This window comes from Ostrea edulis, chromosome 8, assembly GCF_947568905.1.
Source record: "Ostrea edulis chromosome 8, xbOstEdul1.1, whole genome shotgun sequence".
Lineage (NCBI taxonomy): Eukaryota > Metazoa > Mollusca > Bivalvia > Ostreida > Ostreidae > Ostrea > Ostrea edulis.
The window spans coordinates 60,265,683-60,286,404 of record NC_079171.1 but is presented as its reverse complement, the minus strand read 5'-3'; the positions used below and the strand labels follow the sequence as shown (position 1 = coordinate 60,286,404).

The 20,722-nt window shown below is 35.0% G+C and overlaps 1 protein-coding gene across 1 annotated transcript in view; it reads right to left on the bottom strand.

Annotated features, from left to right (window-relative positions):
- Positions 1 to 20,722, bottom strand: part of LOC125660801 (flavin-containing monooxygenase 5-like) — a 34,484-nt gene that overhangs the window by 3,244 nt on the left and 10,518 nt on the right. Inside the window, exons 2-7 of the mRNA XM_056147750.1 lie at positions 18,082 to 18,200; positions 16,170 to 16,384; positions 15,509 to 15,638; positions 14,956 to 15,098; positions 8,690 to 8,784; positions 8,068 to 8,530 (exon numbers count right to left, since the gene is read on the bottom strand). Coding sequence (XP_056003725.1) covers positions 8,068 to 8,530; positions 8,690 to 8,784; positions 14,956 to 15,098; positions 15,509 to 15,638; positions 16,170 to 16,384; positions 18,082 to 18,193 — 1,158 coding nt within the window. The 5' untranslated portion in view covers positions 18,194 to 18,200. The remainder of the gene's footprint in view (positions 1 to 8,067; positions 8,531 to 8,689; positions 8,785 to 14,955; positions 15,099 to 15,508; positions 15,639 to 16,169; positions 16,385 to 18,081; positions 18,201 to 20,722) is intronic.

Below are 20,722 nucleotides of genomic sequence, written 5' to 3'. Positions count from 1 at the left end.
ATTACTGATCAATATATATGAATATTTCCTTTTTCCATTTCAGTTCAAGAGGTAACTGTTTAAGATGTCAAAGATTAATTAGTTAATTTATCGTAAGAAGTGGTAGTGTAAAGTTTTGAAAAGGCATACGTTTCGATGCTGTTGATATGAGAAACGTTTCGCGGTTTCAATTTTACTAATCGTTCTTTAGATTTTCTTTTGGAATTCATATTTCATTTTCACCACTTCTGGCATATATAGTCGCACAGTGTGTTTGAAGCTAGTGCCTTGGTAGAAAATTTACTGGATCCAGCAACGCAGTTGTGTTAAGTAGGGCCATAGAAATATGTCAAGAAAAAAGCGTTAATAAACAGATCAATTTGTGACAAATTCTGTAAATACAACCCTTTTATACAAAAACAATATGTATATATCATTAAGTGCATATTGACCTCTTATAAATTTTTCACCAGACCGACAGTCTCTACATCAACTCTGTATCACGTGATCAAACAACAAGATAAAAACGTATCGTGTATGTATAAATCGTTGAATTGGCACGATATCCAGATATCAATGCAAGTTGAAGTTAATATAACTTCAAAGCATATTAATTTCTTAAGTATGGTTCCATGTAAAAATCAGGCAGAGGGTGATAAGTCGACCGTCAGGGATTGAGCCGATACTTATATATATAGTAACATTGTTTATAGGAAATCATTCGGTGATAATATTTTTTTCATATGACGCACCTTCACAGAGCTGTGTTACTAAAAATAGAATACCCATGTTTTGACCAAAATTGACTCATAAAAATGCTATATATTCTTAAAAGTTTTGTTACATGAAAAGATCATACATTTTCAAATGGCTTATATAAAATGAAGAAGAAGGCTACTGTTTACGAATATCTGTTGTCACAGTGAGTATTTGTTATGTGTTACCATGGTAACCGTTGCTGTAATTAACGAAAGGATTTTCTAACGGAAAAACATTCCAACTTTAAGACCATTTTTCTCGAAACAGCAAACACTTTCAAAAAAGTTTTATAATTAGACGGATAAAGTACATGCTATTGAATAATTTTTAATCAATATTTTTTTTGAAAGTTTTTACTGTACTGGGAAAAAATATATGAAGATTGTGAAAAATGGCGGGAAAATAATATATTTTCATGTTTTTAAGTTTTCTTCTACTTACAAACTATTCAACAAGTACACTTTTCTCTCATGTTCTAGTAATTATCATCTTTATTAATATCTAAAATGATCTTCTTTATGTGTCTACATACCATAATGATATGTCTATAGATGTAAATGCGAGAAACGATGCATAGCATTTTGGGTCGGGATCGAAAGTCCGTTTATTATTAACCCATTTCTTTCAGATTTCCTCAGGTTATTGTAAACAACTTATTAGACCGGCCTTTATAGGATATTTTGCACTGAATGGCGAGTTTAACTTGCAAGTATTTTTGGCTGGATAGTTTGGAGTGGGTGGGTAATTAACAGATTAAAGAAAAAATGCTTGGTTGGCAATTGTTTTTCATTTTGAAATGCGCCTATCAACAACTCTTTTGAGGCTGGTCAACGACGAACGTTGTAGGTTGCTCGGATCTCGAATGACAAGAAATTGGCATTATAGTCCCGAGCATAAAGAGAATGAATGTCCATGCTCTCTTAAAACGTATATCTTCAGAAAAACAAAACTGAAAATACATTCAACATGTTCAAGAGAATCCTTTATGATAAAACAAAGATATAATTTATCAACTTTTGTGTTTTACCCTAAATGATTCACTGAAAATATCTTTTATTTTAAAAATCATTTTGAATTCATTTTTGCTCTATGTAATATGAAATTTAAAACATTTATTACAAAGCAATAGGACATTAAAATCCTTGGCTAACAATTCTAGAAACATGATATGGCTCAAATTTTAAAATAAACTTTTTAGCACTTGATTTCCTTATGAATCCTTCGTAAGAGTGGAACAAAAACTTTTAGTGAAATGTACGTTTTTGCAGTCGTATAATATATATGGTTATTCAGGAAAAAATGAAAATAAGAACAGAAACTGCAGACATTTGTGTCATTAATATTGTAAAATTTGGACAGTTTATATTGACTTTATATAATTTTATGAAAATACATGTAATGTAGAGGTGGGGTTGTTTTAAAATTCAATAATGTAGTTTAAAAAATGTAAGTTGACTCATTTATCATGTATATGGCACTATCTTTTACCAAGTATGATTACAGGTTGCTTTCAGATGACAAAACAACTGTGTTTTACATAATCCATGTAGATATTAGTGTCTGTAAAGTGAATTGAAAATGAATTCTTAATTATTTCATCAATACATTCCATTATCTATAAGATTTTTTAACAGTTGCAACTTGTAAGTTTAGATCCTTTATAAACTGTATACTGATAAATGTACACGGAAGAGTTCTTTGAAGCTTAAAAAGTTTATTTCAAAATCATACTTTTTTAAAAGTGTAACCCCAAACAAGGCATAAACATGATAAAGGAACAAATGAGCACAGAAATATATTTGTTACGAACATATTTACAAAGCAGAGGCAGATCCAGAAAAAAATATAAGGGTGGGAATGGAGGGGTTGTGACTCGTGTCTGTACCTTCTCCATCCAGAAAGGGGTGGGTGAAGACCCCAAAAATTGCATATTAAAATAAACCATTTGAGCTATTCTATGATGCATCACATTATACATGTATTTTTGCATGTCAACACAACTTCATTACACAGTTCAACCCATTGGTGTTTAATTTTTTCATAAGTTGTTTCCCTTTCGAATTTAGGTACATTAGGAATTTCAGTTGAAATAATTTGAATAAACACCATATATAAGAATGCTTTCATGTTTATTTGACACTTTGTCGTTTATTTCTTCATAAAGTTTTGATATTTTGTTTGGATTCAATTTTTTAGACTGTCTTGATGTTCAACATTGAATTTATGGACTCCTTTGCTTTCCTTTTGTAATATTGTTTTGTACTTCCACTTGGTTTGATTAATTTTCCTCCTGTCACCACTTTTAAGTATGTCCTTGGGTTTTGCAGAGACCTATAATACAATAAGATAGACACTGATTTTCAGGACACAAGAATTTACTTATTTTTCTTTCCTCAATATATAATATATATTTCTTTAGTTTTTGAGAATGTTTGAACATTCTATATCATAAAACTTTCAATTAAAGTACACACCTCAGAGCCTAGTAATCATAGTACACATCGATATCTAAATTATACATGTAGTTAGAAAGAATAAAAATACTAAAACAGCATATAAAACTTTTGAAAACAAGAAATGCTTAAAGAAACTTGTATATGGCATTGAGAAGGTATTCCAAATACTCTAAATCAGTGACAAGTAGGTTCAGATACTAGTCAGGGCAACAGCTGTATCAGGTTTTGAGTCTGGTTTCTGAGTAACCAATATTTTCCTATAATGGGGGGAGGGGGGGTTGACTTTGACCTCATTATCAGAAGGGGTCATATAGTGCTTGTATATCAGGATTATTTATATAATACTGCTCTACCAAGTTTAAGGTTTATAAAACATTTATACTGTAGATTCATTGGTACATATGTGCTACATGTATTTACCACAGAGGTTTCCAATACATGTAGTGATGGTAATGACACTCCATGATGCTGGTATGAAAACTTTAAAGAAATATACATTAACTAAATGACTTGATCTTTGTTATATTTATATATTATTATTAGAAATATACATTCAAGAACCCATGCATTGACCAGTCCCCATGACCATATCAAATTGAGGCAGACTTTAAATCTTAAAACTTTAAAAATTATAATAGATATCTCATAAAAATGTCAAGAAGACTCAACTTAGTGTTATTGATTGATATAAAGATTTATAATTAACAATATGAATTGTTTGACAATAAAATGGAATTTTTTAAAATCTACAGACCCTAAATATTTTCTTTGATATGTCTAATAGTATGCATATATTTTTAAAATACGAATTCTGATTTGTCAAGAGCTGGATGGTGACCACTACAACAAATGATTTTGTGCATATGAAATAATATTTAAAAAATTGTGTGTTTATATAGAATACCTTGAAGGAAAAAAAAAATGATGTGTATATAAAATAAATTGAAGAAAAAATTTCCAATCAAAACTGAGATTTGAACCCGGTACCTCCGGCCTGCTAAATCGGATACCTAACCACTACGCTATCCGAGACTTGTATAATTGAGGATTACATTATATACTAAACATTGCATCTCACAAAGTCATATCATGTCTTATATTTTTATATGCAAATTCGACAGAAATCTACATGTAGTATATAAAACCACACTCTTTTGAGATGATACCTACTCCTACTGATCCTTAGTTAGGCATAATCTACATTTCTATCTGAGAGAGGAAGCGTTTGTGTGGAGGATACGTAGATGTCTGCTATTATTGCAGACCATTACAAATGAAACATGCCGTCGATTAGCCTAGGCCTAAAACATATCATAGCGTAACTGTTGAAAGTATGAGACTTTTTGAAACAAGGCAGTAGGTGTCATCTGTACACAGTCGTCTCATACGATGCTACATTGTATAATACAACATTCGTTATGATTTTTATGCTAGTAATAACATGAATAATAAATATTGCGAATTTTGACTTATTAAATATGTAAATCACACCATTTGAAATTACCATAATGCGCCGACTTGGTGACATGTCATATAAGATATGTTGCTCGGTCTTCGTTGTCGGCTGCTCCACACACGGTCTATCTTCAGTGACGCCATATGCATCAATGTTTTTCTGACTCTCTCCGAAGATAAATATATTCGTTTCCTTTAGATAAGGCTTGAGGGCAGATCACACTCTGTCGGAATATTGTCCTACACGGCATTCAGTTTTGGATCCGCCATATTCCGCGCACTTAGCGTGTTGACAACGCAGCGCCCCTAGCGATCATCGAGGTTAAATTCAAGAACGATAACCGAAATTGCATTAAAATCGAAACATTCAGAGAGGTTTTAAAATGTTATATTGAAACTTTCAAAAAAAAAAATTATTTCAGAGCATGCCTTTTTTATTTGTTTAATGTTATATAATGATATATTTTCATACCCGCTTTGCTGTTTTTAGATTTCAAAGGGATTACAAGTAGTGTTTTGTATAGATTTGCACTAAGCGTGAATTATCCATGTTCATAATTATCTGTCCATAATTTTGGAACAAGGCGAAACAAATCAAAACTACTTTGTATATTTGCTAAACATATTACGGTGAGTTAGTATGCTAAGTTTGGGTTCATTTCGTGAACATGGACTTATCACGAAAATGCGATTTTGCCTGATTTTTACGTGGAACCATACTTAATTTGAAAAGTGCTGAGATCAAGTTTATTGTGTCTTGTAACATGTCTAATATTTGTATTGAATATGCAAGATGCAGCGATTTTTGCACATACGAAGTTGAATCTAGCCTGAAAAACATATTTTCTGTTGAAGCCAGAACTTGCTCTCCTAACTTTCCTTTGGCACTGATGTTCAAATGTCACATAAATCAAACATATTTCACTTAAAAACCTCGGGGTGTCGTGTCAATGATGAAATTTTTATGTACAGAAACCCTGTTTATGCAAATGAGTCCATTGTGAAAGTAACTATACGTGTAGATTAGGGGCAATATCAAGATCACAATATGATATGGATATTACTTTAGCATGTATGCTATATAAAGAAGAAATTGAAACTTTTTCAATATCAAAGAGAATTAATATACCCCATTTGACAGAAACTTTTACGCGTTTGCAGTTTACCGTTTGACAGCGGTGGTAAATAACGAAACAATATTTTGACAATTCCAACCACAAAAGAATTGTAGATATGTACGTCATGACCTTCGCCATGACGTAATTTTTATTGTGACGTCGTGCAATATGCCAGTGTAGCAAAGTATATACATGTACAGTACTGGTATTAAAAACTTTATGGGGAAAGCCTTAACTCAACCGCGAATGTATCATTTCTTTTATAAAGTTTAGGAATTCAGTATACGTACGGTAATTCATGTTCATCGGATTTTACTCACTTGAAATTTGGCACCATATAAGATTGATCAATGTTTGTTATCTTCGTCTTTCGTGGTAATTGAGAGGATGTTTGTGTAACATATTTTTATTGATTGATTGTATCTTGTTTAGCGTCTCCCTTGATAATTTTTTCACCCATATGGAGACGTCACCAAGACTGGTGAAGGGATTCAAATTTAGACCTAAACTCGGAATTCAAACCTATACTCGGTACTTTCTATCATTGAGGAGAGAGGGTTATTTAGCGTACCACACCTACTGTGACACGGGACATCAGTTTTTTAAGGTATTCCATGTATAATGAAAGGATAATGAACAATTTTGAAGGATTTAGATCAACATAAAAGTTTATTGTTAAATAATGATGAAAGTGAAGCAGATGAAATTCACATGACTGGTAAATTATTAGAAGCTGACCTTTTTGCACTTAAGACTTTTTGGAAGAGTTGTCTGCCCTTTGTAAAAATAAGAAAAATCTAATTTTCTAAAAATGTGTGTGATCAATGATTAATTTTATTTCATATTTTCATTAAAAGAAAGTGTATGTAACTTTCTACCAAGAGATTGATATGAAAATATAATTTGTTTTTAAAATATTGTAATAAAACATGCTTTTCCCATATACTTCAATGTTAATTTCTAGGTGAAATAAATAAAACAGTAAACAAAATTTTGAAAATTCCTATGGTGGATTATTTTTATTTGATGAACCCTTCACAATGATACCATGATTACAAATATTCCACCGTCCATTTATTAGATATGAAATATGGTCATTATACATTGAATACCTTAAAGTCATCTCCGAGGACCCGTGATATTCAAACTTGATGTGGAGCGTTTGGTGATGGAACTATCATTACCTGTTTTAACGACTTAGATTTGACGCGGTCATGATTCAAACCCCGGTCTTCCGCATTCAGGGCAAACGCTCTAACCTCTAAACCACCGGAGCGGTCTTAAGAAATTAATATTAAGAAAATAGTGTTATAACAAAATAGTAACATAATGATATTGATTAACATTTAGAAATTGATAAAGAAAAATATTTGAAAAATATCTAGCATGCCAATCAGAAGATTTGTTTTGAGCAAAGTTTAAGAAGATAAAATGTAGCAAGATACACAAAACTCTACAACGGCTAAGGATATCAGGGACCGTCATGTTCATCAGGACTGTTGTCCCAGAAAATCCACAGAAATAAGTGTGGACGATACTGGCATAATTTCCCGTAGCTACAAAATTCAATCTGACTTTATGAAAGGTGAAGATAACGAACAGTTATTAATCCCATGACTCCTATAAGCAATATGAAATAGAGAACTTGGTATACACGACTCCCTGGATATACCAGAGGTGAGTCAGGTTATAGGACGAGCAAGCACCCCGTGTCAACCTGTACAACTTTAAAATATGATATAAAAATGACGCCTTGCAATATGTGGATCGTACGGCACACGGAAAATTGGGTGACATTGCTTTGTTTGAAGAATGTATTTGATTTATACATAAGAATGATTAAATCACTTGTCATTTGCTGTTCAATCTGCAGCTTCGATATGGAAGAAAACTTAAATGTATAAAACACCTTATGTGGAGTTAATAATCACGTAAAAATTTCCAATCGCATCTAAACAGATATAGCATTATCTTATGATCAACAAAACCCCGATATTGAGGTACAGGTGTATTATTAATCTCAGCAGAAGAAAAATAAAACAAATTATACGGTCGTTATAACGATCTAGTTCGTCATCACAACCTATCATAGGTTCAAATTTTGTCTAACGTGTTTCACACCGATTGTTAGGCCGGTCAACAGGGGGTGCTTATTCCTCCTAGGCACCTGATCCCACTTCTGGTGTGCCCGGGGCCCGTGTTTGCCCAACTATCTACCTTGTATTGCTTATAAGAGTTATGAAATTGACCACTGTTCATATAGAATGACAGTTTCCAACGTTATCATTAAACATTCTTGCCTTGATAATCCTGGCAAAAAGCCTGCTTTGTTGTTCTGATATGGGCAATATTGCGCCGGCGGGCTGAGCGAATCCAATGCACGCCAGGGTGTTCTTCTCCAAGGCAGGGGGAAACATGTTCTTGTACAGCTCAATCTTGTTATTTTCTACTTCTATTACGGACTTCTCCAAGAATGGGAAACTAAATATGTAACCCGTAGCAAATATTACCACATCGATGTTATCCTCGAAAGTCCCGTCGTCGAATTTAACGCCAGTTTTGGTGAAGTTTTTAACATTCGATTTGACATTTATAGATCCGTTCATGATTCTACTCGGGAGATCGTCGATTACGGTGGATTGCTGTGTCCAAGGACCGTGGTTTGGTTGCAGGGAAAATTTGGCGTGATCAAACCTTCTATTCAATTTATCGGTGACAAACTCGTCCTGAACTCCAAAGACTCTACTCGTCACCTTTAGAATTCTAAATTGCAACAAGTAAATCAGTTTGTCATGTCTTGGTGCGTGTGTCATATTTAGAACACTATACAATAGTAGCGGATATCTGTCTTCTAAATATAACGCAAACCAAGATTTAGGAAGTATTTCATTTGATCAAATCAGACGTCTTTCAAATAAGTACCTCTGATATCTTGTAAACAACTGCATGTCAGCTGGACGGCCATAGTCTCCAACTCGATTAAACACCCATGCTCCTCTTCGCGTGCTTAACAACACCTACGGATTTTAAAATATACATAATTAAATACATAATTAGTAAAATCAATATCAATACAAATATTTAATAGGACATGTATTTACAAACTTACAATATATTGCTATGGAATCTAAGTACAGTGCAAAGCATATGTGTGGGGACAATTCTATGCAGATAGACTTTAGATGTACAGCATGGTCCCATAAAGAATACGGTACATTAAGCCCCCATTTTAGCCTCAAAATTAGGGTAAACCTAAAATGTGGTTTCACTTGGTTTAATAATTATGGTTATGCACTAGGACATTGACCAGATGATACATGTGGAAATTAGTGACGTACTATGTTTTGTGACGTCATTTTCGTCATCTGTGATTGACAAGATTTACCGAAATCAGCAAAATTTACTGTATTTTATGCCTTTAAAACCATTTTAAAGATAGAGCATATGCATCAACCATAAAGATGTTTTGTGTGCACTTTAATCATGATGAAAGTCAGTAATGAGCATAATTTCGACGTGGTTGATAAATGCGCAGACTATCAAATTTAACGTAAACCGTTTCCCGCGTTAATCTGTGATACATATTCCAACGTTGATGGTGTTCATATATACAAGTTTAATGAGTAAATAATATCCATAGGTACAGAATATCAAATTTTATCAGTATGTATTGAAGAAGATAGTGTCTATACAGAGAACTGGAATCTTCGACACAGCTATTTTGGATTCCAATTTTACTCGTTTTATGTTTGATATGGATACACAATGGTATCATCGCAATTAATGTAACACGTGGCAAAGTTCAATCGACTACTCTTTTTTAGCATAGATAGTTTATGATATGAGTTATCCCTCTAAATTGGTGTGTATATACTGAGCCAGCTACAATGCATATGTATATACATGTCTAATGACACCGTACCAGTCATACTATTCTAATGTACAAATAGGTTAACTTATTGGGTATATTACATATATAATTTAAAATCCTATTATAATATTGTATTAAGCAATATGTCAGATACATTTAATGATTGTCCATCTGGAAAAAAAAAACACTCGTGATACATAATATGTAAGTTATTAAGTTAGACTTTTAGTATGGCTTTGGCCTGGTTTGTAAAACAATGCACGTCTGCAACCGAATGCAATATTTGTTTATAAAATAAAAAGTTTAATATTACAAAAATCAAAAATGAAAGCATGATAGCTTAATCGGTATCTTTACATCAGAGCATAATAGTGCGATAGTTCGAATGCAAATATTTCCCCGTAAAAATTTAATTAGTAGCAAGTCAATCATACAGGCTTTGAATTTATACACTTGATAATCAATTCATTAGAATATATTGTTTCATAATTTACATGCTGCAGTAGGCCTACATGTATTTTTATGACATGCATGTTTCTTATAAAAACAATTCTAATTTTACCGATCTATCGTTTATATTACAAAGTTGGCGAACTCATTTAGGAAAGGTTACTTCATGATATATGGTATTGAAATACTCGCATCTACCCTGTTGTAAGAATGAATGTTGGTAGTTAATAGATGAACGATGTAATATCCAGATATCTAAATTATTATTCATTTGTAGGCTAATAGATAAAATATACGCTTGTATTGTGTGTTCCAAGAGGACAAAACCCGGTGAACCCCAATCATTACATGTAAAAAAAAAAATAGATAAAAAACATTTCTTAAGAAAACAAATTTAGTAGAAACGAACGACTCTGAATGCAATCGATTTCAACAGATCTACAACTCTAATCGCTTCATGATTAAATTTTCGCAAGCATCCAGTACCACCATAAAAGGTGGTGGTGGTGGGGGTGGGGGGGGGGGGGGGTGGGGGGGGTGATAAATCAAAATTCGCATGTAAACGTTATGGAAAAACTACATTCTCAAAACAAAAGAATGTGTGGGCCAAATTCTGCTGTTGCTACATGGCTGTAATAAGTATTTGCTTATAGAATCACTTGGCATTTGTAGATAACTGGCGCACGTGTTCTGTGACAATCTTATCTAAGAATACATGATAGCTAGTCATTGGTTACTATTTTCATCATTAAATCGTGGAACTGGTGTTGAAGTAGTTGAACGCGATTTTCACACATAAGGAAAGCTTTCTTTTCTTGCATTTACACTCTAACCATCCCACTCACCGTCGTTCACTTAGCATTTAGTGGCATGTGCACAAATCATCGCTTGATGACTATATCCGAATCATGCGCGGATCTAGACTGGCCGTCCATATACCCCCCCCCCACTCTGGAAGTAAAAGTACATGTAATTTGTGCGCAAAGTAATGAGGACTGAACATGATCACAAAAATATCATGAAATCATCTGTATAGAACTGGAACGATTGTTTGATATCTTTTGCCCAATTTACATAATTACCTGTGATTAGTGTAACCATTCTAATCAAGCGGTACGGTTGACTTATTGGTTCATTCAATTTCACTAGAAAATGCAAGTTCTCAACAAAGCACAAGAATTTGGACATAGCGCGGTAATAATATATCGATTTCAGCAAAGCGTGATATTTTGTAGCATTAAAGTTTGAACACTATATATTTTCTTTTTTTAAACTTCAAATAATTCAAATAGCTGACGTTATAGAAAAATATTGAACAATTGTTAAATGCGTTATAATCGTACACTACCATTATTTGGAGACGGTAGTGATATGAAGAATTCAAACATAACCCTCCGAAATTTCGATGCATTTAGATTTTATGTTCAAATTACGTCAGCCGCGTCTCATGTACTGCAAACGAAAATCGCATATTCCCAGATCCATGGAAACCGTGCAGAATGCCGAAAATACCCCGAAGAGGTGTCTGACAAAATCAAGTGACGAAGTCCTTGTACACAACTATGGCTTCGAAAAACATGTGCCGATCATGGTCACATGATGTCGTGGCACTTTTGCACGATGATGAATATCTAATATGTAATGGTTATCTTCTAGCATCCGAGTAATATTCACATTATCAAATAGATGGGCGGTCCTTCTGTCACGAGTGCGCGGAGTGCACGAGTGAGAGAAGGACTGCCCATCTCTTTGATCATGTGAATTTTACGAGAATACTAGAAGATGACCGATTTGTCACGCAAAACAATTAATCAACCTATACACCAAAACAGTTCCAGATATATTTAATTCCATTTTATTTTCTTAAATATGCGTGAGTGTCAAATGGTTCAGAACGAATTGAATATATCTGAATAAGTCTGATTATGTATTAAAAGTAGGTCAAACTTCAAAGTCAAGGTCGCAAGATCTCTCAAAACTGCCCCACATGGAAGGTTTTCTCGTAAAAATGGATCTTCATTCAACTATAGTCCAGCTGGACATGTCATTACTGGTGGTGTTGATATAATTGAAAATGAGAACCTCAAACAACTTATTCTAAAAGGTCCTAAATACAGAGAACATCGGTCTCTTAATTGGCGACAGAACTTCAACTCTATTATGAATTATGTCGAAGATTATGCCAGACGATGGGCTAAATATGAAAAAAGAACTTGATACATTGACAGAACGGGTTAAAAGCATAAGAGGGGTATTACAGTCCCGCATTAGACCCATGAAAACAAAAGTACGCACCATCTATCCCTCTATCTTTAGTAAACCAGAAGTGATAAGATAATTAGATAGGTTACATGAGGAATATGTTTTGGTTCAAGCTGACAAAGTTAGTAACAACATTGTCTTTGCTTGTAGGGCTCATTATTACAACTGTATTTTAAACGAACTTGGCATTAATTTCACTTTTGGTAATCATACTTCTACTCCCTTTCAAAATATGAAATTCTTCAAAACCATGCTTCAGTTTTAGACACATTTAATATCCCAGTCAATGGGTCGAATGAATATGAGTTACGGCACCTATATTGGATTCCTAAGCTACATAAAAACCCGTAACAAACAAAGATGCATTGCTGGATCCAGTAAGTGCTCTACCAAGCCCCTATCTTTGCTCCTCACGAAAATATTAACAGCTGTGAAGGAGGAACTTCAAATTTACTGTGCGATTACATATGCCAGAAGTGGTCTTAATCAAATGTGGATTCTAAAATATGCTAAAGAACTTTTAGTAAACTTGAAATCCCAGAATTGTTCCCAAATCAATAACATTAAAACCTATGACTTTTCAATACTATACACGACCATTCCTCACGATAAATTAAAGACTAGGCATTTTGATATCATAGACGGTTACTTGGTCAACAAATATGGAAAACGGAAATAATCATATCTAGTGATCAGTCATTCAAAAACTTATTTTGTTAAACACCACTTTGATTCAATGCACAAGTACTCTGAAGTTGAAATTAAAAAAAAATTTCCTAGAGTTCCTCATTGGCAATATCTTCGTGGTCTTTGGTGATCATGTCTTCCAACAGTCTGTTGGAATTCCAATGGCACGAATTGTGTCTTTGTCGGCTGACCTTTTTCTATATTCATATGAAACAACATTTATTCAAGAACTTCTACGTGAGAAGAAAAATATCTCGCTGTGACCTTCAATTCGACATTACAATATATCAATGACGTTTTGTCTATTAACAATAATAACTTTCATCCATATGTCGATTTGATATATCCCCGTAAGCTCGAATTAAGGACACCACATATTCGTCCACTTCTGCGTCATACTTAGACATTTTATTAACGTAGACATTAACGACAAACTGACAACGCAACTGTATGACAAACGGGATGATTTCAGCTTCTCCATCGTCAACTTCCCATATGTCTGTAGCAATATTCCATTATCACCTGCATATGGTGTTTATGTATCTCAACAGATTCGATATGCAAGAGCCTGTTCTGCGTATAGTCAGTCTTTAAATCGAGGTAAGCTACTGACAAACAAGTTGGTGGTACAGGGGTTTCAACAGTCTCGATTGAAGTCAACATTTCGCAAATTATATGGTTGTTATAACGATCTAGTTCGTCAATACAACCTAGCATTGAGTCAAATGCTGTCTGACGTGTTTCATACCGATTGTTAAGCCGTTCTTGCACGCTTATTTTGACTGCGGATAGCTCCGTTTACCTAATGAGGATATAGGGCTCACGGCGGGTGCGACCGTCAACAGAGGATGCTTACTCCTCCTGGGCACCCGATCCCACCTCTGGTGCGCCCAGGGGTTCGTATTTGTCCAAATATACATTTTGTATTGCTTATAGGTGTTATGCGATTGATTACTGTTCGTTATCTTCACCTTGCATATACAAAATCTGAAATCATAACTGAAATTGTTCAAAATACATTTTAAAGATGTACCTGCATATAAAACTTCATTTCCATACTGTGATCCCATCCCCGACAATTACTATTTCAACAAACTTATATCAACTCTATGTCAGAAAATGTCCATGTTATTCTAAACTCTTCTGGCTCTGTGGTTGTTTGGAAGAATTTCCCTTTATATTCTCATTTAAAGCTTCGATCCTCTACTGTAACCCCATCATATCATATCTTCGGGGACAATGGTTTAACAAACTTGAATCTTCACTATGTGAGGAAGCTGCCATGTAAATATCACTTTTTTGCATTTGTAATTCTTCGGAAGGTTTTTAAATGAACCCGCCCTATTTTTGCCCTTTCGAGATTATCTCCCCTTAAAATGTACGTTTCTTCAGTTGAACAAACATGAAATTCTCTCATTCAAGGATAATTTGTACGAAGATTCTTTGAAATTGGTTTTGCAGAAACAGATGGAAATCATGTGCAAAGTTTAAAGACAGATTGACGACATGATAGTGAGAGGGACAGTCAAAAAGTTGTCAGAAAAGCTTGGTTGGGTTTTCAGCTCACGTGAGCTAAAACCTGTACATATTCTAAATACTTTTTTTTCTCTGAAGAACCACAAACATTTGATAATCAGACAAACATTTTCATACTTTTGTAAGTTTTGTTCTTGGTATGAAAGAAGAAAAACAGGGAAGTTAAGTATGACGTCACATACATTGTTTTCATCGCCTGCCTTATATTTCCTGCGTAAAGTAGATATGCAGATTAGATATCTGAAGTCTTGCTGCAAGATGCCACGGAGCATAGCTCGTCTCAAAGGTCACATCATAAATAAAACATTCTAAAATAACGCCAATGGTTGAACCAAACTCTTTCAAATTTGCTTTTCGTTTTGTGTGATCATCAATTTATTACCTGACTTGCTACATGACTTAATTCCACGGCAATATCAACAGCGGAGTTCCCTATGCCGATGACCACAATTTTTCTGTCTTCGTACCCCTGTGGTCGTTTGTAATCTTGGCTATGGATTACTTTGCCCTGGAAGTCTTTCAAACCTGTCAAATATTTTATATTCCATCATGTAGCTGAAAATCTGTGTTACTTTTTATATACCGTAAGGGGCCTCCGTGGCCGAGTGGTTAGAGCATTGCGCTCAAAATCACACCTCTGTCAGCGCGGGTTCGAATCCCGCTCGCGCCGGTAAATGAGAAAGTTTCCCAGTTTACTTTCGGAAGGTCGGTGGTCTCTTCCCAGGTACATTGTATCTGGGTTCTCTCTTCCACCAATAAAAACTGGGCGCCACCATATAACTGAAAAATTGTTGAGTGTGGCGGAAAACATCAAAACAAACAAACATATACCGTATATGAATTAAATACGTGGATAAATGACAGAAAATAAAACAATCGCATAGTTTTGCGAAGATAAATAGCAGAAGAAGATATATACTCCTATTTTACTTAGTATTTCAGATATTCCCTTGTGTCACACGCATCAAACACGTGGTCTTGTGTGTTTCCGGTTGTCAAGTCTTTAGTTGTTACGTTCCACTGCCCAGACGTATTGAAGTCTGAACTCCTTTTCAAAGACACCACCTGTATTAAACAATATACAAAAAGTGAAGATGACAAGCAGTGACCAAGCTTATAAACCCTTTAAGGATATGCTATGCTGTTTAACAGTCATTTAAATTATATCAGAGGTTGGATAATATAACATTATTTTTAGATTGTGTGATTGATTATTTTGCGTCCCATCGAGAATCTTTAACTCATATAGAAATGTCACCAGCTGTATGTGGATTACCACAGATTTAGACATATACTTATCGCTCATTGCCGTTGTAGTGAGGTTTCGTTATAGTGTCAACGCCTGTCGCGACACGGGACCACCGTTTTAGAGTAATATCTGAAAGACCGGTTATACCTACATATAAATGACGAACGTTTAGTGTAGGAAAAATCGCCACCTAGTTTAACGTGTTAGGTTAAACGCGTCCATGTGCAATAGGGGCTCGAACTCACGACCTCCCAGTGACGAAGCGAATGCTTTATCACTGACCTACCATGCCCTGTGCAAACGTTTTAGTGTTTACAACTGGTCAAAAGGCGCATCAAACAATTTACCTCAGTTTTGAAATGCATGTACTTCCTAAGGTTAAATTCTTCCACATACATGTTGAAGTACTTGATCACGTATTTGTTATGCAGGAAAATAGGGAATTCCTTAGGAACGGGGAAATCGCTGTAGCATGACATTTCCTTACTAGTGTTCATGAAAGCCGATCTCATCACGGACGCCTGTCCCAGGACAGACTCCTCCGTATAATACCACAGACCACCTAAAAAATTCAATATTAGAGAACTTTAAAATGTTATAACTTTATAACGATCTCGTTTACCAATACAGCCCATCCAAGCCAATTGCTGTATGACGAGATTCATACCAGCAGTCAGATCGTTCTTGGCACACTGAGACTGACTACAAATTATTCCGCTTACCTGAACAAGATATAAGGCTCACGACAGGTGTAACCGATCAACAGAGGATGCACACACATCCTAGACATATAATCCGACCTCTGGTATACACAGGTGTCCGTGTTTGCCCAACTATGCATTTGGTATTTCTTATAGGAGTTAAGAGATTGATCACTGTTTGTTAAATTTATCTTGGTATTGGTTGTCTAATGGATTTACAGGTATGCCATAATTTTGGGGGAATTTTCTCGAGAACTGCTTGTTTGATATTGGACTAATAATCGTCCTGCTAAGTCCACCAGGATGGAGACTCATACAATATGTTGTACTCTGTGTGCGATTTATTTTGGAACATTGAAAACACTTCAAAAACAGGTGTTCAAGGCCGATTTATTTAAGTGTGACGTGGCATGGTAATATCTAGACTAGTGAGCTTTACAAATACAGGTGACTCTCGATGGCTCGAACTTCGATCTCTCGAAGTTCTCGGTTTCTCGAAGTGAAATCATGGTCCCGGTTTCTTTCTCTATATAACAAACATAATTTACTATTGATGCAAGGTGAAGATAACCAACAATTATCAATCTCATAACTCCTATAAGCAATACTAAATAGGTAGTTGGGCAAACACGAAGTCCTGGACACAGTCTCGAAGTGAAGTTGGTCCCGTAAAACACATTTCATCGTTTTTCACTCTCGATGTCTCGAAGTGGTGGTAGTGTATACCCACCATTACCCAAGCGTTTATTAATGTCCACTTGGACCTTACCTGGATTTTGTGGAATGCCGGAGGATAATAAGGTGTTTACATAGTTGAAACATCGCCCCGTGCTTCTTGGTAGAGGTGACACACTTGAGTATATAATTGGCTAATTGGTCAGTGTACACCCTGTACTGGGGTTTTGTGTCGTGATGATTAAAATTATATATAATCCAACTATGGATAAATTCTATAATTTGTTTTGACCTGACAACGAGTAAGTTCTATATATAATTTAGAGATCCACAGACTGTTAAATTTCTCGAGTTCTTTGAGTTAAGTTACTCTAAAACATCGTTTTACTCATTCGTTAGAATTTTTTGCTATAGTAAAGCAACATAACATCGTGCTCTGTTTAGTTTGCAATAGTAAAGCCTCACCGGAACGTGGTTTTGTATGCCTATCTAAGCTTAATTAAAGAAAAAATAAATACATAAACTTTGAAATGTTTTTATTAATGCAAAATAAGATTTTGTATTTTGATATCAAAGTACCTGACGAATATGAAGGAAACCAATTCAAAACGATATCATATGATCTTGTTGGTAAACATTTTTGGTTACTGTAAAATCTTAACCATACCGGCGGACCTTCAATTCCGAATTGTGATCTCTCGAACTTTCGATTCCTCGAAGTTCTATCAAGGTCCCTTGAACTTCGAGTTATCGAGAGTCACCTGTATATGTGAGTCAAATGATTTTGAATTGCTAACAAATTTGAAGTGACTTTCTTTTTTTTTCAGCACATGCAATGGATGAGTAGATTCAGAATGAATATGACAAGTGTTTTATGCACTACCTATATGATCTGTTCTCTCAAAGCACACGGGCTGTAATCCCTCGTCCAAACAGCATTTAATCGCAGTCAGGCCACTTCCACCTGCTCCAATAACTGCTACCATTTTACTCATTTTTCATCTGAAATGAAAGAAATGCGTAGGGCCATTATGATTATCCAGATCCTTAGTGTGAGCGATCGAGGTTTAGGGATAAAAGTTCGCCTACAATATTCTGTCAGTGTGTTATATATGTATATGAAAGGTTAGGATAACGAACAGTGGTCAATATCATAACTCCTAGAACCAATATAAAAAAAAGTTTGGCAAACACGGACCCCTGGATATACCATGTGCATAGGAGGAGTAGCATCCCTTGTCGACCGGTCACACCCGACGTGGGCCCTATATCTTGATCAAGTAAACAAAGTTAACCGTAATCAAAATTAGTCTGCCAAGAACATGTGATTTTAGTCACATCACAAATAAAGCAGACACATCATTCGAATGCCTTAATTCAGTTGAAGATGCATTAGATATAGGTATTCGTCGCTGAAGTCAAAATGTGTTAGTTTTTGAAAATGTGTCGTTGCTAGTTTTGTATTGTGTTATTTATAGAAAACTTGTCGGGTTCGGGAATTTCGCATAAACATCTGTCACACCATTTCTATGACGTCAATATTTACAATTATTGTCTGCTGTCATTACAATTTCGTAGATAAATCTCGGAAACACCCCCTCGTTAATCAGAGGAAATTCAAGTTGCAGTAAGAAAGAAAGTAATAGAGGAAGAAAAATAAAGCAGAACTTTTCTATATCTAGGACAACTATTGTCAATATTATTTTTTTAGGAATGAATATCTTGGATGAGTAGAAAATAAACATCGATCTGGACAGGGTACGACGTTCACCGTGCGCGATGAAGTGCAACTTTTGAGAACAATGCAAAAGATGATATTACCAATGAATTAACGAAACAAAGGAGTCTATTTTTGTTCCAAGCCTGTTAGAAGAAAATTATTTCAAATGGGTTACAATGGACAGGTACAGAACAGGAAGATGGTCGTCAGAGTGTGTAACAGAAAAGGTGAGTTCCTTGGTGTTAGGAAAGAAAAAAATGAACAGGTGATAATCAGTGGAAGAACTGGACATCTAGCAATGCGTGTCAGGTAGATATTAGTAGCAATAACCGCGTATACATCTGGAGTAAGTCCGACGAAGTTGACAATCCCCATCTTGTGTGCGAGCCATCAGAGAGCAAATCGTCTGTTATGATGTGGGGATGCTACGGAGGTGTTGGAATAGTGACCGGCGTTAACGGTAAAACAACTTTCAAAAATATATTAAAATATTAGAAAGCAAATTCTGGCCGGTTATCATCAGACATTTTCTAAATGAAAACCGTGGGGTGTTTTTCTTTTTTCATAGATCACAATTACTCAGTACCTATATGGGAAAAAATGATATAAACACTGCATCATGACCAGCTCAGTCCCCATATCAATATAATTGAACATATTTGGTTACGACTTAAACGACACTTGCAATCTTACAGCTATACATACTGCCATGGTTTTAGTACATGACACTTAGTTATAGTGGTCCCAATATGAGTGAAAAATTATCCTAGGAACGTCCAACAAACAAATATGTGTATATTGATAATTGGTTGGCTGGTTGTATATCACTTAAAGTCTCACTCATATGACGACGTCACATTTGCGTGTGAATGACTGCAAAATCGATGTATATGCTTGGTGCTTACGGTTTTTGAACAGAGAACTATCTTTATCGTGATATACCTGCTTTGACACGGGGCATCAGTTGTTGCCGTTTCCCATGAAAGTCCGAACCAATTAGTCGCCTTTTACGACAAGAAAATGGGTACAGAGTACCTGTTTTAACCAGGATCCCCACGGGTTTACATACAATTAATATGTTGCGAAAGTTCTATACTTGCATGTTGGACAACGTTCCTACTGCGCTCTACCAACCAAGAAGTCCATCCTTGCACAGCATAAAAATTAGGGTTTTTTTTTTTGGCCTTTTGACTGGAACTCTTACTTGATTTTTCATAGCAGTACTGAGAGTTATCCTGCATATTTTACTGTGTAGCATCCAATGAAAATATTCGCTGTGAATTCATCTAAGAAATGGCACTACTTTTAACTTCACCCGTTTAAGCTATCTTATCGGACTTTATCTTAAAGGGGAATTAGTGAAGACGACCATGTTTTCCCCTCAACATATCTAAATAACATGAGAATGAAAATATTTGGTATAGCAAAAAGAGAAACCATGTCAAACCACATTAGACAGCCGCTTTTATTGTAAACAAATACAAAAGGAAGAATAATTGTATTGCAAAACAATAATTATTTAATCACCAGAATCGCATATCAATGTGCCTGTTTTGAAGTAAAACGTGTTTGAAAAGATTAGATTCTGGTTTGATAACTGAAATATAGAGCAATTTTCTTTGAATTCATTTTTGGCGACGAAATGACGGTTAATGTCCGTTAAAGTGTAAACGGCCTTGACACTTGATGTACATAATTTACTGCAAAATCACAGCAACGTTTCCTTTCACAGGCAGTGGTCATCATAACATACGTGTGGTTTAGGAATGCATATCAGTTTAACAGTTCACTGTGATTTTTCACA